The sequence below is a fragment of the Perna viridis genome, chromosome 5 (genome assembly GCF_037379345.1).
Source record: "Perna viridis isolate PV_CMFRI_1.1 ecotype Kerala chromosome 5, ASM3737934v1, whole genome shotgun sequence".
In the NCBI taxonomy this organism is placed as follows: Eukaryota; Metazoa; Mollusca; class Bivalvia; order Mytilida; family Mytilidae; genus Perna; species Perna viridis.
In genome coordinates, this window is record NC_142449.1 from 26,936,865 (window position 1) to 26,957,638 (window position 20,774).

At 33.3% G+C, this 20,774-nt stretch overlaps 2 protein-coding genes across 2 annotated transcripts; one reads left to right on the top strand and one right to left on the bottom strand.

Annotated features, from left to right (window-relative positions):
• Positions 1-3,851: 3,851 nt before the first annotated feature.
• LOC148616882 (uncharacterized) lies at positions 3,852-9,016 on the bottom strand. Its single transcript, XM_088584033.1, has 2 exons — positions 8,785-9,016; positions 3,852-5,353 (listed from the first exon to the last, which is right to left on the bottom strand). Exon 2 carries the CDS (start codon positions 5,317-5,319, stop codon positions 4,207-4,209), a length of 1,113 nt encoding a protein of 370 aa, XP_088440159.1. The 5' UTR covers positions 5,320-5,353; positions 8,785-9,016; the 3' UTR covers positions 3,852-4,206.
• Positions 9,017-13,539: 4,523 nt separating this feature from the next.
• Positions 13,540-18,180, top strand: LOC148616883 (uncharacterized). The gene is made up of 4 exons (XM_088581611.1): positions 13,540-13,623; positions 15,993-16,176; positions 17,274-17,288; positions 17,871-18,180. Exons 2-4 carry the CDS (start codon positions 16,005-16,007, stop codon positions 18,143-18,145), a joined length of 462 nt encoding a protein of 153 aa, XP_088437737.1. The 5' UTR covers positions 13,540-13,623; positions 15,993-16,004; the 3' UTR covers positions 18,146-18,180.
• The last annotated feature ends 2,594 nt before the right edge of the window (positions 18,181-20,774 follow it).

A 20,774-nucleotide genomic window follows, 5' to 3' on the forward strand; every position in this document is an offset into this window, starting at 1 on the left:
CAGATGACGACGCGAATGACTGATTTCGATGCACATATTTGATGCATTTGATTTTAAAGTGCAAGGTATATGCATATATTGATATCTTAAATTGAAAATTCATTTATCTTACTTTTTATGTGTTTATAATGACTCGTCTATATATGAAAATGTATTTAAATACAGTGTTAGTGTAAATTTTTGGTTAGTTTACGAACGATAAGTACATCGATGTAAATTAAAAGTAATAAGTATAGAAAACAAACCAAACAAATCGACAACATCGCAACATCAAAACTATAAGAACGTGTGTTGTCAGTCGGGGTTGTCAGGTGATCAATAAACGCATTATAAAGAACTAGAATTTTAATAAGAACAATTAAACTCTGCAACTGAACTAATAACACAATAGAACAATTCGTATACCAGACAAACATCTTTGCTTTTTGACCAAGTGGGGTACAAATATAGGCTTATAATTAAAAAGAATCCGAGAATATTCTTTGGAGACATATTGATTCAGTAATGGGAGATATAAAGGTACCTAAAAATCACCATGAATAAGTTGATGATTGGGGTGCAAGATGGAGCCTCCCAGCCCATGACTAATACCAGTTGTAAGACGTTCGCTTCATATAGGTACGGGATGTATAAATTAACAGGCATCCTGGACCTTCCATCAGCGGGTCTTTTAAAGTGTCCGCTGAAGTGAAACGAAACAGTTGAATTTCTAACAGTTCAAAGCACTTTCAATTCAAGAGACAAGAATGTTTTCTTTTAAACTATTTGAGCCCTACCCCCATACATGTATGCCAAAAGTTTGAAGGAGATTACTGGAGCGACTCCTTTAGGCTAGTCAGCGTCCCCACCATTCCGAAATTCCTGGATCACCAACTGGAGGTTAGACAAATCATCGTTTCCATAACCACACTGATGATTTGTTACTATCATTAAAAAGCTACTAGTTTAAATCATGAATTTTCATGTTGTCGAAGTTTGTCTCCTAGTATTTCTAATTGTTTTGTCAGTCATACCTTTAGACAAAAAGGAGAAAAACTAATGTAGTCAAATTACAGTCAATTTGTCGTTATCTTTCTTGTTTTTATGTAGAAATTTAGAAAAGTCCAGGTTTTCTGTAAATAGTTCCGTGCTCATTGACATCTTAAGGAGTCTAAGCAAAAAAACGCTATGTATGTATTCGCCGGATACTTTCTTCATTGATTTTTCTCATTATCTTTTTTGCACACATTCTTACCGATAATTAAGGGAAAATAGTATTATTTATGTCCCTGCATTAGGTTGACCAATCGTGTATAGTATTCAGATGGCACGTGACCACAATTAATTTTCAAGTGCATTTCAATATACACATTTGAGCAGATTAAAAAAAATTCTACAGGCACAAACTGAATAAAACTTCACTGGCCTAAAGATATGTATAGACAGGATTTTATAAATAAATTGTAGAAAATTTTACCATCATTTCCTGAAATTAATACATATAACCCGGAGATGGGGTAAACATGACAAATGAACCAAGTTGTAAGTCCTAAATTTTAATCTTCTTCCACTGAACCAAATCACAACTTTTAGTCAGATTTGATTAATGAAAAAAAATTCCATATAATTTTAACCTATTTTCTACCAATTAGAGGCAAAACTTCAGCAAATAAGTTTCCAGTAAAAATATGCAAAAATGTGTAAGGTACCTACTACCAAAGTTGGAACTATATTCCTACACAACGAAAACCAAGGGGAATTAATTGTGTTCTCGTACCAGATGAAAGGAAGTAGAACTTAGAAAGGGCAGATTGGTGTACTGACAAAGTTTGTAATGATGATTTTTCTCTCAGATTCTTAAAGGATTAAAATTTAAAAAAAAATAAGTTTATTTTTTTATTCTTCAAAATGCATAGTTTATGAAATTTAAAAAAGACTGCATATTACAAATGAGTGCAGAACCAAAAAAAATGTAAAACTTCCGGTACCACCAAACTTTTGATGGTGGTTGAGAAAAAAACACGGTTAACCTCTATTCCCATGGTGATTTTTTCTGAATGATAGTACTACAACAAAAATGGTTTTTGAGTCCTAGTTTTAATCAGAAATTACTGAAAAGGTTAGTATTGTCGGCTATGGGAAAACAAATACTACCGTTTTCCCTTAACATCAATGTTAGATATTCGACTATTGACCGCCATTTTGTCGTAGTTATCCTAGGACATTGGGTTATTTTTATCAATTCGGGTATATAAAAAAATCAATATTTTGACGGAGTTATTTGAATTGTTCACTAGCAGCGAATGGCTTTTCTCTGACCAAGTTGTTGCTCTGTCTGATTCTTACAGAGACTGCTTTTCTGTTTTTTTTTATCTTGTTTTTTTTTTAATTAAAAGAACTTTTCCATGTATTTTAGCTGTGCGTTCCCTTGATATTGTGATATAAGCATCCAGATAATTCATTATAAATATTCCATTTATAAAGTTTTATGAGTTTACGAGAATTCTTCTAATATAATCACTTATTTAACCGTGACTCTCAATCGGACATATACGAAAATGTAGCCAGGAATTTCAATTTTCATATTGCCAACTTTCAAGAAAATCCAGGAGGTAACTTTTTTTGTATCTAATTCGCGTAAATTATTTTCTGATCATGTGGAGAAGTGTCTGTATTTTTTGCACGAAAAAAAAAAATTACTTAAGCTTATTTTTTTTCAAATCTAGACAAGAAAAGTAGAAAGACTACTTTCAAAAGATCTAAATTTTCCATGGCGAAAAAATCATAGCTTTCCGTCCACTGGATGCAACACAGTAATCGCTTAAACATTACATTGTCATTTTCAACGTCATTTTTCGAACGGCCAACACATACGAAATAGTCCAAACGTCGCTGATTAAGGCGGATCACATTTTTGGTCTAAAATGCACTTCCGGTCGTTCTATTGTTATACAATCAGGCAAATAGAGATATCGCAACAAAACAAGAGGATGACAATTATCGCATATTTACAACAGATTCCGTAATTTCATGCATGTCAGCATAGTACCATTTTTCCTACTCAAAATAGAACGCATAACTGTTTATGACGTATAAACTCCTCACGTCAAGCTAACGAGTTTTACCTTTGGTGGTCGTGCCTTGGCTGACATTTTAATCCTTGTTGGGTTGTTGTCGCTTTAACATATACACCATACCTATCAGGGGCGTAGCTATGCCCGTTTTAGTTGTACGCAAAATTACGGCGAGGGGTCTTGGAGGGGGGATCGCTCAAGGCCCCCAGTGAGTCCGGCAAGGCAAAGCCCTGAGGGAAACTCCTGAATTTTAACGATTTTGGGGCCAGTTTTTCAGAGCCTATACTACGTTCGTGGTATGCATATGTGATAAATAACCTTTATTTCATCTTTAAAATGTGTGTTTTTATTTTTGTTACTTTTTCCGAAAGTACGCAACTGCGTATTTGCGTATAGGCAGCTACGCCCTTGCCTATTCTCGTTATGGTGGTTGTTTCATCTTACTTTGATTCTTATGTTATGTTGTAGCGATGTGTAGAAAATTTTATCACGGTTCGTAAAACAAAATAACCTTCACATATCAGACAATTCTGGCGATCCAACTGATCATAAATCACTTATCGGTCACCAATCGAATGGTAATGGAGTGGTTGGCTCTATTGAACGAAAACTTATTGATCAAACTCTGACCTGGAACAGTTGATCGGCATTTCAATAAATTCCACCTTAAAAATGCACGAAAATGTGGCTTAACACAAATGATACTTCATAATTTAAGACAAACCCACCACACGTAAATACGTCAACGCAATACCACAAAACGTAAAAATGAAACCACAATATATAAAGACAAAATCATCAAGCATATTAGGTGTCTATAAATATTTTACCACCAACGTAAATATAAAACCCAAAAAAACACCAAGCACTCGGTGGCTAGATTTCAAATGAGACTAATCTCGAACAAAACAATACGTCAAACATATATATATGAACATGTACATTTTTTTTTGCTATAATCTTCCGAAGTATAAATGTGCATATTTAAAGGTACGTTCACATATATTATGGCGTTTCATAATTTGTTCACTTACATGCATATTTCTCTAGCACTATGAATTATATATGGCAGATATAATAAGGCGTGCTGTAGGCATAGTTTTGCGACTGTTTTACATTATGTATTTTAGTGAAAATAGTCTATTAGGCAAGTTTAAGAATCCTTTGTTAAATTGAACATGCTTATTGTGTCAAACGCTCTTTGGGTAATTGCAAGTTTTAAGTCTTTGTGATTTACTGCTAAGAGTTCCGGGTTAAATACGCCATCATCGTCTTGTAACAATGTTCTCTTTTTACCACTTTCTACAGAAATTGCACATATCTCCTGTCCATAATTATCTGAAACTATAAAATCGTTTCCCACTTTTATCAATCCTCTTGGACCACCTTCAACACTACATTTCCATTTTAAAGAACCTTTGAAATTAAAACAGTAAATCATTCTGTTGTCAAAGTCTGAGACAGCGACTGCGTTGTGCTTAGCGCTAATTTGACAGTAAGGTCCGAGGGTAATTTCTCCTACACAGTCTTGTGGTTTGATCACATGGATTTCATCGCCGAATATGTCTAAAATACGGATAGCCTGTTTTTCCGGCAAATCTACGTCAGAAATGATAGAATATCTCCCGTCTTCATAGCTTATTCCATACGCATCGCCACTAATATCAAAATGCTTAGGCGATCGACTAATTCCAAAATGTCCAATTGAATAAAAATGCACTTCATTCAAGCAAGTCACTGCAATTTCCTTACTGGATATTTTTGTCAAGTTTGCACAATCGACAGGAACGTCAACTGAGGATAAAAATCTTAACATCGTGTTAAAACGTTTAAGTTTGCAATTATTGGTGTCAAGAAGAATTATATGACCATCCTGAACAAATTCTATTCCAGCTATCCAACTTCCGGTAGCGTCTTTTTCGTGTGCGCAACAAAATTCGGTTAGTGGTTTCATTCCATAGCCACTAATGTCTGAAATCTGTTGATCGATTTCTTTTAAAGATATCGTAGTCGATTCTAAATTACTCTTTGCACTGTCTTTTGTTTGTGGTGATGTGTTTTCATTCTCTTCCGGAACAGTGACATGCACAACATTCGTTGTCAAATTTTTTGTCGCTATTTTCGTACTTTGGACATTTTTAGTTTTTGTACCGGGCTTCATCTTGTTCGTTTGGTTGAACTGTGTCAGACGATGTTGTATTTCCGGTCCACGTTCGCCGGGTAAGCTGAGTGTTTTCACTTTGATGTCTTTACTTCTTTTACTCATGTCTGTAAGCGCTGAAGTTGATTCGCAACAGTGACTGCAAAAATGGAAAGAACATGTTTAAGTATAGAAAAATCCTGCTTATTGATTTGCCGACGACCGTTATCTTTCGTGTTGATATGGACCCCATGGTACCGTAATATTTTTATGGGAAAATCAACGCTTCAAATCCAAATATAGCAATTACACCCAATTAATCATGTTCAAGTCATTATAATCGGCACGTTGATTAAAATAATCAAAGCATGACCTGCTACGAGGATAATCTAAAAGATTTAAGTGTCATTGATACATATTGTATCGAATACCGATACATCCACAGCGAGGGACCTTTTTTAAGGCTTTCGGATCATGGATAGAATAAGTATTGAACTGACAGTTAGTGAATGGAAGCTAGCTCTATATCACCAGGTAAACCGTGCAGAGACTTTGTTTCATCGCTACGAGTTGAATATTGGAAATACGCACAAAATACTAAGTAATTCCCATAAAGCATTGAAAACCCCAAACATGCAAATCCAACCACGATCTGAGAAAAAAAATACATTAATCGACCCAGGAGTGACATCTTTGAAATTTACATTTTTTAAAATATTACATTTACCACGCCAAACATTAAAACATTGGGACTACTCAGAATGTAGTATGATTTAATAAACAGTCATATTCGTTATGAACAATTATAACCACAGGTTATATCTGATGAATATAATTATATTTTCACAAATTTCTTTTACAAAAATGTTTCATGGCACGGGTTAGTCCACTTTTGGTCTGTACATTTCCGTATACGATAGTGAACCTAACAAACTTGATGTTGGTCAATCTTTAGGATTTACAAATGTAGTCTTACCTGTTGGTTGTAGACTAATGATCACTGGTATGTGTAGTCTTACCTGGTGGTTGTAGCCTAATGATCATTAGTATTTACATATGTAGTCTTACCTGTTGGTTGTAGACTAATGATCACTGGTATGTGTAGTCTCACCTGGTGGTTGTAGCCTAATGATCATTAGCATTTACATATGTAGTCTTACCTGGTGGTTGTATCCTAATAATTACTAGTATTTACTTATGAAGTCTTACCTGGTAGCCGTAGCCTAATGATCACTAGTATTTACATATGAAGTATTACCTTTACCTGGTGATTGTAGCCAAATGATTATTACTAATATTTATAATGTAGTCTTACCTGGTGTTTGTAGACAAATGATTACTAGTATTTACATATGTAGTCTTATCTGGTGGTCGTAGCCTGAATAAATGATAATTTACATAAAATTTTATAATATTACTTGATGATCGTGATCTAATGACTGTTTACACATGTAGTCTTAACTGATGGTCGTGGTCTAAAGATGATTTACAAATGTAGTTTTACCTGCATGGTGGTCGTAGCAGTGTGGTTATTTACCTATATAATTTTACCTAGTGGTCGTAGCCTAATGGATACTAGTATTTATATATGTAATCTTATCGGGAGGTCGTAGCCTTATGATAATTAACGTATGTAGTCTTACCTGATGGTCATGTTCATAGGATTTACAAATGTACTTTTACCTGGTGGTCGTAACCTTATTGTTATTCAAATATATAGTCTTACCTGGTGGCCGTTGTCTTATGATAACTTACATGGTCTGAAACTGATTTACATATGTAGTCTTGCCAGATGGTCGTTAATAATTATAATAATTATTTAAATATTTAGTCATAATGGATGGCTGTTTTCTTATGGTGATTTGCATATGTAGTATAAATTGAATGTCTTACCAGATGGTCGTAGCCTCAAAACAATTTACAGATATAGCCTTACCTGGTGGTAGTAGCCTAATAATAATGTACATAGGTAGCCTTACCTGATGGTCGTAGCATCTTTACTATTTTACAAATGACTTGTATTTCATGGTGGTTGTAGCATTATGACAATTTACATATGTAGTCTTCTATGGTGGTCACAGCCTTGTGACAATTAAAACATGCAGTCTTACCTAAGTCAGGGCACAGTACTCAGGATTGTGCATAATTGAAATTAAATATCCTTGTAATCATTTAAGTGTTGGGGAGTTAATCAGCTTTATCATATAAAACCCATTTAACCTCGTAAAATAACTCCTTGTATGCAACTTAAGTAAATACTTAAGCAGATAATCACGTAATTTGTCACAATAAACCTTTAAATTTCTTAACTTACATTAGCTTATTGTAACACAAATACCAAAGGAGAAATCTTTATTTATATATGTAATATGTATTTATGTCCGTTTCTCATTTACATCATACATGTATATTCATAAATGTACAAGTTGACCCACTCCAAAAGCAGATACATTGTAGTGCTAGCAGGAACACAGGGGGTGGTGGTACATTTTGTAGCTAGTGGTTGTGTTAATTTTTGAGTTGGTATTATTATTGGGTTGATTGCTTCATTGTGGTTTTACTTTCGATGACAGATATTTCATGCATTTCATAACGTTTAACCAATCGAATAGACCCTGTTTTTTTTTTCAGACGCGACAGCCAACGGGTAAGCATCGTACCACAGTTGGATAGATTATTATGACTTCGAACCAACCAGTTGTCGTGTCTCCTGTATACCGCCTGCTTGGCGAAAAAGCAATTACTACTGAGACTCGACAGGGGGCGTACCCACGAGTGGAGCTTGCTTACTAGAGCCAGCGAGACAATGTGCTACTTTTTGAGTTGGTAGGATTATGAGGGTATGGAATTTGATCATCTTAAGTTGTATGCATGGTGACATGAAATAATGAGACTTATATTATGACAGAAACACTTTCACTCGGTCGAATTCACAAAAGACAAATCGATTTTCAAACTACAATATTTAAGGGTGACTTAGTTGTAACAATCATATACACAAATCCACTCTTATGTTTCCACGTTTTAACATAACATATATAGCTTGTTTCTCGTTTAAACTAAAAAAGCGAATAAAAAGGGAAATGGAACGAAAACTAGATTGGAAAAATATAGCACAATGTTTTTGCTTTATATATGACCTTCGATAATTTTGATTCTCTCTAATGACTATTCAAATATGGACCACGTTTTGTGTATTAAAATTTAAATCAAAATTCAACTCTGCTTAAAAAAATGTGATCAGTTTGTTGTTATATATATATATATATATATATATATATATATATATATATATATATATATATATATATATATATATATATATATATATATATATATATATATATATATATATATATGTAACCCAGCGATAAGGACAAGGAAAAACAGACACACACAACAAAGTACATGAAGAGTACGAAGGAACAAATGAAAAATGTGCCTCATGCCCTATTTAAAACTGAGAGCATGGATCAGGTGCAACTGCAGGGTTCGCACATCTGCTTCAAATTTCTAGAAACACCCGTTCATAAAAAGTTAAGTCAGGGGTAGAACGAATATTTTACAAAAAGAAGAATAAAGGCAACATACCTGGTCCAGCAATATCCTTGTGTTCACAGTATGTGTTCTTTCTTGTTTTTGGATTATTAAAATCCGGTGTAATCTTGTCAACAAACACCTCGTCAATTAACCCATACTAGTTAAAGTTCCTCAATTATCATGGTACTCAATAGCACGCTGCTTTATAAACGTAACCAGTCTTCCGTTTCAAAATATGTCTAATGGCAAAACACTTTTTATAGTAATTCAAAAGAATTGTTACAATTGTAAGGCTGACATTTAAATCGATGGAACCATATGAAATATTTATTATAAATATTTACAAAAGATATTGATTTATATCTAAGGCTTATCTGTAGATATTAGATTAAAACCATTATTTTTGAAGTAGTCCCGTCGCTGTCAAATTTGATGAGATCCAAGGATAACAATTTGATCCTCTATAGTCTTCTTGTATGTAATCACGGCGATCAGTATTGATCACTGCATTGAGGTATTGTTCACCTAGAAACAAACGATTACCCATCGGAAACGATGTTAAATGAACTCGGTTAATTTGGTAATTTTCATATTTTTCAAAACAAAACCAATTTTTTTTATTCTATACAAGTTCATTTGAGTGGTCATCCATATAGGCGAAGTTGAAAAGCGAGACATTTCGTTATTCATTTGTGTCATTGGTTACTTAATCATTGGATAAGTTAGAAGGTGAGTGAATAACAAAATAAAAACAAGAAGGTTAATTGGTAAGTTTGTCAATAAACAGTCAGATAGTCTCTTACTTAATCAACTATGAAGCCGGTCAGTATTTCAACCAGTTGATAGGAAAATCACTCACTCACTCACTCACGTAGATAGGCACTTGTTTAGTCACTTAGTCAGTCGGTTGGTCAAACACTCATTCGGTAACCCATTAGGGTAGTCAGTCAATAAAACAATCAGTGGGTTAATTAGTTATGTTGGGAAATATGTCATGTAGATATTTTCGTTAGTTTTATTAAGATAGATATATCTACCAGATAATAATCCAAAACTAAACGCAAGAAAAATGATAGGCATAAAGGTAACTGACACACAATGTACAATTAAAACAAAAAATGTTTAAGGTTAAATTAAATATTGTCCCGAATTTTCAGTTATTTATCTGGTCACTTACTCAATTTGTAGTCAGATAATATCTAATCGTTAGTATTGATATGTAAATCAGTCATTTGGTCAGAAATCTATTTCAACTCAGTCAGTAGATAATTGGTTGATTACTTAGAAGTCTGTAAGTAACCACTTACTACTCGGGTAGTAGGTTATAAATAATTGTTTTAAGCCACGGGCTGACCATTTATGTCGTTATATAAAACAATGCGACAAAAATGACCAGCACATGGTAAAACAATGATAAAATATAGTTTCCGTGATTTATTTCGATTCTAATAGGACTATTTTCTTTATATTTTTAGTAGACGCACCCTGTGTGTTGCACGAAATGTTGGTCATGTGTTTATCACTTTTTTACAGTGGCTGTGGTCTAAAGAGCTTTGAAGTACGTCAAGTTCTTCAATTAGTCAACCAGTAAGCCGGTGAGAAATTCACTCACTCGGTTACTAGAAATTAGCAAGCCACACACTCGCTCACTCACTTAGCCATGACATATTCAGTCAATTATAGTTAGTCGGTCGGTTATTCAAACACTCGGTTACTCGTTAGATTAGTCAACACATCAATCAGTGGTTTAATTAGATATGTTTCAGGTCACACAGTTATTTTCAAGTAAGCCTTATCTACCAGATAATAATCTATAAAAGGATAGTCATATTCAAATGATATCCAACACACAATAAACAAACAGAAACAGTTTATGGTAAAATTAAGGGTTCCAAAATTTTCGACCAACGAGTCTGCGTAGTGGAGTATGATGAAAAATAGGTTGTCAGATAATAAAACGGTCAGCTCACTCATTTATTTCTTTTGCCATTCTCGATGCTGGTCAGATTTTAACTAGTCAGTAATATTGATATGTAAATCAATCAATTGGTCAGAAATCTATTTCAAGTTAGCCAATAGGTAGCTGGTAGATTACTAAGAAGTATATAAGTTACTTTAAGTCAGTCAGTCATTTAGAAAGCTTGAAATAAAATTAGTAAGTACGACTAACTTATCTATCTTGTCAGTGCAGCAGTTAAAATAGTAAATCAGTCTATGGAAGTTAGTTTGTAAATTACTTTGTTAGTACTTTCGAAACTTGTTTCTGAATCCTAATTGAAATGCAATGCATACTAGTTTGTAGCGCTTTTGTAAAATACTGTTTAAAAACTATTTAGTTACACTCCTTGAGACGTTTAGGTTTCCCGCACACACAATACCCAGACGCACGATAAACGCTCACCAAACGCACGATAAACGAACGCTTCTATCGTGCGTTGAAACGAACGCCCCTATTGTGCGTTTAAACGCACGATAAATGAACGCTCCCAGAGTGCGTTCAACGCACGATAAATGAACGCTCCTAGCGTGCGTTTAAACGCACGATAGACGAACGACGAAAAATAATACTATTGACAAATAATGAAGACAGAAAAAAAATTAAAATTAATGAAATTATGTACATTAATAATAGCAAAAAATATAAAAATAACAGTTGAATCAAGGAAATAATCAATGTACAAACATAAACGAACGTTTCTATCGTGCATTTAAACGAGCGCTCGTATCGTGCATTTAAACGAACGCTCCTATCGTGCGTTTATAGGAACGAAAAAAACATTGAGAGTCCAGAATTTTACCATGCTAAGGTACATAAAGTGAAATGGTCAATCCTTAATATGACATATCAAGTTCAACACATCCATGCAAGTACACCTTCAAGAAAGAAGCATTGTTATATATATATATGACTTGTCTTATGGTTGTGGCAAGCCACTGTGGAATTTGTTCCCCATTTATTAATGTCAGTAGATATTTGGTAACATATGTTAATGGATATTTATCAACATACGGATAACTCTATTATTGATATCAATAAATGGAGGAGTTTTCTAGACAATGCAAACAGATTCAAGACAAAACGTACGTATGCTCAAATTTGCTCTTCGGGCAATACCAGTCTGTGTCCACACTTGTTACAAAACAAATAAATGTAGCGTTCATTTTACTGTTCAAAGGGACATAACCAGAGTAAGTGAGAGGGTTGAAATTCTTAACTCTTCGTAAAATAATACGGATTATAGTACATAAACTAAAAAAAAAAACAACTCAAAAACTACATGTAATACATATATCAAAGTATTCATGTACTGAATCAATTTAACTCGATTGTTTGAAATTTTATCCATCAAATAATCGTCATATTTCAAAAATACGATAAGAAGAAAGTACCGGGATATACTTCAAACGCATCCAAACACAAGATTGTTGTAAATTGTTAAAAGTCGAAAATTGAAATAAGCGAAACTGTCTATAAAATCATTCAAACTTGAGCCATTATCAATGAAATAAGTCCTGTCCTTGTCCTCTCATCTAGCTGCAGTTAATTCACGACTGATAAACTATAGCTCATTTGCTACAAACTGTCGCATAGAAGCCTATACAGATTACTACAAATATCAATCACACCAGACCGCAGACTGACACCATTACTGGGAAAATTGCATTGTAAAAATCACTATGACACCGTCTAAGCAAAATTCTATGCTAATTTTTTCTCCTTCCGATGTCGCGACCGAAGCAATAAGCGTAATAAAATATTTAGATTCAGATCGGATCACAATTTGGTTTCGACATAGCAGTCAAGTATTAGTTCGTTTGATATAGCATCTTTCACGAGGGTGGGGGGACTGTCGTTCGGAGAAATATTTAGTACATATATCGGATATGAATGTCTTGTGGCTATAAATAATACAACATACTCTTTCGATATAACGGTCTAATGCAGAGTAAGGCTTACAATGACGGATACACTAGGATGGTTTCGAGGATTTGGTCATCCTTTTGTTTATAAATAATGCCAACAAAAATGAGCTAATGATAGCCTGGGAGCCCTCCCTCTATCGGAATCACTGCCATTTTTTGTAAATATTTGGATCAAACACCACACGGAATGCGAAGACATCTCTTCAGATTGGTAATGAGCACGACAGCTCTCTTTACATTTGGTGATTTTCTTCCCAGCTTAACATCACAAAGCTTATTATGAGTCTAACATTCCTAGACAACTTGAGTATCGAAAGTAAAGGGTTCGGAGTTGAAGTTGTCTATTTGTTCATTTGCGTACATAACATGAAATTGATCCTGATATTTTAGAAATAACGGTAAAGAATACCTTGGTGTTTGCATTTGTATGCCAAAGGAACTATTTTCCTGCGGTGGAGAGATAGTTACAGATACTAACAGGCTTTACAAATCTATAGGCTCTGACGATAGCTACTAGTATATCAATTCTGATCTAAATTGATTAAAAGACCCTAACATCATGTAATAAACTTTAGCGATTTATTATGTAATAGATATGCATGTCTTAAAAGGTAGGTATTAATAGAAGTTTATGTGTTGAAATATGTATGTTCAACAAAAATGAACAAGAATTTTATCATTCCATAAAACAGAGAAATGAATAAAGATTCAGATATTTAAATACAAGTGCTGAAATTCAAATAAAAGTACAATGAAACCAAACGTTTATGTGTAAATAGGAATGAAATATAAAGCAACGGGGGTAATATAATTATGAATTTAGAATTATATTGTTATCATAAAAAAAGTTCATTATGAATAGAAAATACTCCTTTGGCAACATGTGTGTATAGAAAGCGTATATAATAGGCAATGCTTTGGTGTAGATTTGCAGTTCTCAGCTAGACGGATCACTGCTAGAAAAAGGTAAGTTCGAATAATTGCAAAATGAACATGCTTTTTAATATTCCTAGTATTTTGGTCTTAAAAAAATTAAAATGTGTTTCTTTCGGTTAGACGTTATTGTCACATTCGATTGAACCGGGGCTGGTTACGAAAACCGAAATATTACTATTAGAATGTGGAGTCATCAAAGGCAATATAGATATTAAAACGTTCGACAATGATTGTTGTTTTAGAATTACAATCATAAATCTTTGAAAGATCCCGTTCATTTTAGAGGGAACGCATTATTCGAGCACAAGAACGTCCATTTTCATATGTTGACGGGTAACATTAAGAAATGCTTGCTTCCCATTTCACCAATATAAGTTGTTTCTTGGCGTATTTTGATAAAACCAACTTTTTTGAAAAGAGCAGTTTGCGCTGCAGACAATATCATATTTTTTCAGGACGTAATGATAAGATCAAAGCGTATTACAATATCACAAATGTCTTCCCGTTGATGTGGACATTGTAAAAATGGAAAGAAACCGATTTGAAGACAAAATTTTAGACAAGTTATGCGGACAGCTTTTTGTAATCGGTATTTTTATTAACTATATTGACAATTTATTACATAACCCCAATGAAAATATATATAAAATGTTCTATCAGTCTTTTTTTTAAAAGCCTTTTTGTCCGTATTTCAATTATGTCACAAATCTTAATTTTTTCAACGTTGGCCATTGGCTACTTTCTTGCTTACAATTGTAAAATATAACAACGAATAGTATTTTTACCAAAGTTTATTCGCGCTTAACGGATTGTATAAATATACAGAATATCATGTTTATTCTAAAAAATAATGAGTTTCATTGTCTAATAGTTGATAAATACGCACGTATGTTGTGATGTCACGTTCTCTTTTTCCCGAAGTGTTCTTCACGTTGCGTGCTACCCAGTCTTTATCAAAAGCTTTTTTTCGTTCGCTTTGAGTGAACTAATAACTGTGAAATTTTGAATTTTACATGTATATATGCTGCATATAGTATATTCTAAAAATAATGGTACTTGGTTGAACAAGTATCTAAGAGAAGCATTTTGTCTGTGTCTAACCAAAATGTCACAACATCTAAACTTAGTATATTTTATTTATTCACGCGTACACCATGTGGAATTCGAACGAATTGTTCAAAAAGGCAAATGGTGTTGAGTCGATTTCTTCATATACTTAAAAATGTATTCATCCTCCTCTATGGTTTTATCATTTTTCGTAAAAACTCTTTTAACGTCAATTTTAAAAACAATAAAAAGTATTGAAAAGTTACGATGCTACATTAAATTATTACGACTGTTGACGTAATGAATAAAAAAATTACGATTTTAGCGAATCTGATAAAATAATGAAAGAAATTGAAACAAGAAAAAGAAAGCCCCCCTCCCCCCCCCCTTTCGCGCGCACTCCTGTCTGTTCATATGCAATGGTGTCCTGATGAAATCGGGTACAGCGTGCCTGCATCAAAGTATTTTGAAATATGTAGACACGCGCTTGCACATTCTCTGGTGAAATATTGTAAAATCAATGTATTCATGATCGTCTAATTACCTCTTGACAATTATTTTAGCTATAAGATATAATAAGCTGAACAAATCTTGCAAAAATATTTCCGGGGGGGGGGGAATGCTACAGACTTTTGTGCTTGTAGGTTTGTAAGCTTTCTGTTTTGCGAGGGTGTTTTATGTTTTTATTTTAAGTGCATCACGAAATTTGTTTTCATAACTCCTAACATTTTTCTCATGGGATCAAATTTCCTTCAAATCATTTTTAAATGGTTGCTGCCGAACTATTTACCATATCAGGATGTAATCTGACCATTTCAATTGACCAAAACGTACGAAAAAAATCAATATCGAATCGAATAATTAAATAATAAAACATGTCGTGTGTGTTATTTTATGTAAAGAAATAAATAAGCACACTTCTTTTTACATGTAACAATTATAGAACGATGTACGTCCCAATACAAAAAAGACGTCAAATTTTGCCGCTTAATATATTAATAAGGACTTTAAATAAAATATAATATATTTCAATCTGTTACTTATTTAGAATCAAAATAGAAGTCGCCAGCGTAGATATACCTAATACAATAGGAATAACTCTAATTTAAAGTGTGCATCCTCAATATCATTATATTTTTTTGTAAATATAAAAATAAATAGTTGAGAAAAATGATACTCGTCTTATTTTAAATGATGAAAAAGGAAAGAAGGCTTGTACGGATGTTATCGTGATAAAAAGAAAGCAAACATTTAAGATTGCAAAAGTTTAAAGAAAATAAAATCACCATTTTATTGAACACCAACGTTGATGATGCTACCTACATTGAGTCACATATTTAACTAAATTTCAGAGAAAAAGAAAGATGATGTTGATTGCATTTGGTTTTACATTAGTATTGCTTTGTGGAATGTCAATACAACAGGAAGGGGAATCAGTTCTGGATATGTTTCCTGCTTATACGGCTTTTAAGCAATCAGTTCAAAAAGATGTAACGGAACTAAAGACAATGCAGAATGATGTAAACGAACTAAAAGGTAATTTTATTATTGATGTGATAAATTATATTTAAAATTCTTTGAAGAAAGCTGCAAACAAAATAAAAATCTTAATATATTCTTTTCATTTTCATTTGTTGTTACTTTTATGCAGTTCCTATTCTCTCTGCTCTTTCACATGCACAGTTTTGGATTGTTTGGCCATATGTTCCAAACATCGTGTAAGCGAAGCTCCTTCCAGCAACAAATCGTTGGGATGTCCAGCAACTGAGACAACGTAACATTTTCTTTCTTGTCAATTTCTTTCAAATCATTCAGTAAGCCATCTCCGAGCCATTACGGGCACCTACCGTTCGTGTTGTTGAGTTGTGACCTCACAATTGGCCTTCCAAATACCGACCAAATAAAAATAAGGGTACATTCTAAGCTAGTTAGAGTATATTAAGTAAAATTTTAACGGTTAAGAAGGGGCTCGTTCGCTGCTGCAGCCCCTTCTTAACCATTAAGTAGCACTCCAGCTAAGGATCATGCAAAATGTGATTCATGGGTAAAAAGCATGCACATTTTTATTTTCGATATTTTGTTTGAAATATCACAGTAAACAGAAATAAACATGTGGTCTTTCATATAACCCGTGCTCTTAGGAGATAAAAATTATATAGAATGCACTGTGTAGATTTCAACATAAGGGGGATAACTCTGTAAATGGCGCTCAAATACACTAGAATCTACTGTATTTTCAATGTCGATTATCTCTTAAAAGCAGGCAGATTTGAATGAATAATTACACATTTCATAGTGTAGACCCATAAAACGACTTAATTACAAAAATAAAAATATGTAGCCTTTTTTGGGGTATATCACATTTTTTAGATTTTGCATGATTCTTACAAAGACAGCTACTTAAAATCTAACTATTACGCATATATATGTCCTTGATTTTATATCTACGTAATTGATTCGCTCTCCACGTGGCGAATGTCAATATTTTATTATTATTTTTTTTTTGGGGGGGGTGGGGGTAAAACAATTTTTCTTATGAAAGAAAATCAAAACTTGAAAATATAATATGTATCGTTAATTAACAAAAAGCAAATGTGATAAATGCATGTTCATGTTTGATTTTTTTTCTTCAGGCAGAAAGCATGGTTGTAAGTATAGTGCTAAAAATAAATTATTCGAATAGCAGCAAACAACCAATATTCGCTTGTAAATCAAAGTACTGAATAAACTATGATGCTGAAGAGCAAAATCGTCCTCTCCTGTAGTTTCTAGAAATCTTTCGTGTGTCTCACGATGAAGCTCATACATCTTTTTTTTTAAGTAATTCCTTTTGCTCTCTTAGACCCTAGAATTGTTTCTGCGTTACTTTTCAATGTCGAAGAAACAAAGTAAATTTACATTGTTACGTCATTAATGTTTTAGTTTTTAGTATGAAAACAACGGGAAAGTATATGATTTTCACAAGAGCTATAAAGTCTATTAATTGACTTGGAACATATACCAAGTCGAATGTACAAGACATGGGAATAATGTACATATGTATTGCATCGGCATTATTTTATACCCTATTCGCTAAAAAAATAAATAGTTAAAATTGTATTTGATTAACATCTAATTCGTATATGCGACACTATTGTTTGTAAAAACAAACAACATATCAAAACGCGACACAGATTTGAACAGCTTTATAATGACATTACACTTTCTATTTTATCTATTATCTCATTCAGGCCAATCTGGAATAGCTGGAATTGGATATTCTAATCCACCACCACTCGGCAAGAGCAGAACAACTACTTTTACGTTTAGTCCCAGTTTCGAAGAAGTACCTGTAATAACGTACGGGTTCGAAGAACTAGATACGGATAAGGACACAAACGTCCGAGTTAAAGCGTATATATCCGATGTGACGAAAACTGGTTTTAAAATGAAATTATATACCTGGGGTACATCAAAAACAATCAATATTGTAGCGAGTTGGATGGCATGTCCTAAGTTTCGCTAAATCAAATTGTTGTATAATAAAGTATGTTTAAATCATTTCACTTAGTTTTAGTTTTTTTTATAAATAGGTTTACGGATCCGACAACTCGATTTTTGTCAAAAGTGGAATAAAATTAAAACTTCAAATTGCATTCTTTTATCGCCGACTGTATTTTTCATTGTGTAAATAAAGAAAACTCTGATGTGGTCTGAAAATCAATAAACTCCGCTTGTGGAATAGCTTGCCATTGGAAACACGAATTTCTGGTTCATTAAGTATATTTAAGAGAAAACTAGAGACACATAAAAATACATGTCCACAATATTATTATACAGGGACAAGGCAAGGACAGATTCTACACGCAAGGCTTCGCATGAACAGCAGCTCCCTTGACGAGCATCTGTTCATACAAAATCTTCTAGACTCTCCAAACTGTTCATGGGGTCATGTCGAATCAGCCTATCATTTTCTTTTTCAGTGTCATAAGTATGACCAGCTTCGTACATTAACTTTAAATACACTTAGTTATCCTATCGATATAAACTTGTTATTGTATGGGTCAGATATTCTAACATTTGATGAAAATATTTATGTATATAGACTTGTTCCAAAATACATTATTCAGAGCAAACGCGTCTGTTGAACTGCATTTCAATACTCCCTTCATTCTTCCCAACATGCTTATATATATATTTATTATTTTTTTAAATTTAATTTCTTTTCATTATTAATACCTATATTGCATTACATAGTAGTACATATATATGATGTTTCTTATTTCCTAAGCATGCTTGTTGTATGTTTAAATGTATAAATTATCAGTGTTGATAAGGAGACGGATTAATAAAAGCTTAGTGCTTGTTTCTGAATCCTGTTTGTTAAACTTCGCTTGATCTATTTTGTACATATGCTTGATATTAATAAATAAAATATATTTAAACTAATAAAATACTTGTCTCAAGGTAAGGGACACAACTCTTTCAAATCAATGGAATGTTTATATTCAGTATTTTACATTAATCTCATGCAAGCATCAAGATAACTTGGACTGATTTCATTCTGTTTCAAATGAAAGTTTGATAGGCTTTGGTGAAAATGATTATGATACAAACTTATCACTTATTTCAAGAGTGATGTCCCTTACCCTAGGTCTACCTCCTTGAACGGATTTTGATGAAATCATTCCCATGTCGTACATTTACTTCCCTGTACATTCCGTAGAATTGTCACTGTTTGACAACTGACCCAAAGATTTACCTGTAAAAACAGAAAAGATTACGGCATATAATATTTATTGCTAACCAGTAATATGCTTGACTGATGATGATTGGGAGTTTTAACGACCTTGAATACCAATACAGGCCTCTCACGGTCGGTGTAACTAGTGGGTTAGTAGAACCAACTGGTATTGGTTGCGGAGCCCAGCCTTCGGGATACCTGACCGAAGAACTCCAATTAGCGGCTGGGCTGTTGTGTTGACGCTCTGGCCTACACCCAGACCCCATGTGGGTCCGAGAGCGTTTCCCCACTATAACTGTTTGGGAGTACGACAACATGTACTTTGTAAAATTATTAAAAACAATAACTGATTATTGATACAAAATTTCACTCAGAAATAAAGAAAAAATATAGCATCACAGAATATTGACCACAAGGACTCCATTTATCTTCAAATTTTTCTATCGACACAGTTGTTTTTGTTTATTTTTAGTTTTGTTTTTGGTTTTGGTTTTTGTTTTTGTTTTTGTGTATACAAGGGCTGTTTCAGAATTAGCAAACATGATTTGTGGGTAGGGTTTAACTTTAAACAGGCTGGGAAGGGACAAATCCTCGAATTAATTATTACACAATTGTATATGAATTGGGTGATATTTCCTATCACTGAATGTGCATTGTAAGAAGCATAAATGAATATATTTCACATTTACATAATCTTTTGTCACAAGATCGGTCATACAATCTTTGTTAGATTCTGCGGAAACTGAACATCCCTTTCCCCTGTTTGAGTTGTGCTAAAACTACTTTCTTTTCACGGATATTATAATCAACTTTATACTGAAAATTGACAGGGAAATATTTTGCTATATCTTAATACATATTCCACCATACATGGTGTAGATAGGTATAAATGTATCCCTCTATTGAAGGAGAGTCTCCAAATACAGGTATAATACACCGATTTAGTTTTAATTTCCAACCTGTTAGAATGCAAAAAGCAAAAATAAAAACAAAAAAACAAAAACAAAAAAAAACCAGAAGAATGAATTTCATATGTACAGCAGGAAACCCGTCAAAAGCTTGGTTTATAATTCTGAAACAACCCCAAACTACTGGTATATTAAAAGAAATCTACCAGATACTATGGACTCAAATGTTGTGGTGATGCATTTTGGGACAATCTCATAATCAGTTTCCATAGATACTTTGAATAATATGGCGTTTAGATAGAGCAGAATATAAAGCGGTACCTCCCGCCAATAATGGCCTTATGCACAGCAATCGAAATCACAATAGCCCAACCAGAACTGATGCTAATCGAAATAACGAAAGACAAAACATGCAATCCAATGAATTTTTTACCTTTATATTATGCATACTTACCGGTATGTTTTACTTAGTATAAAAAGGTGGTATACCTAAGTGTCAAAAA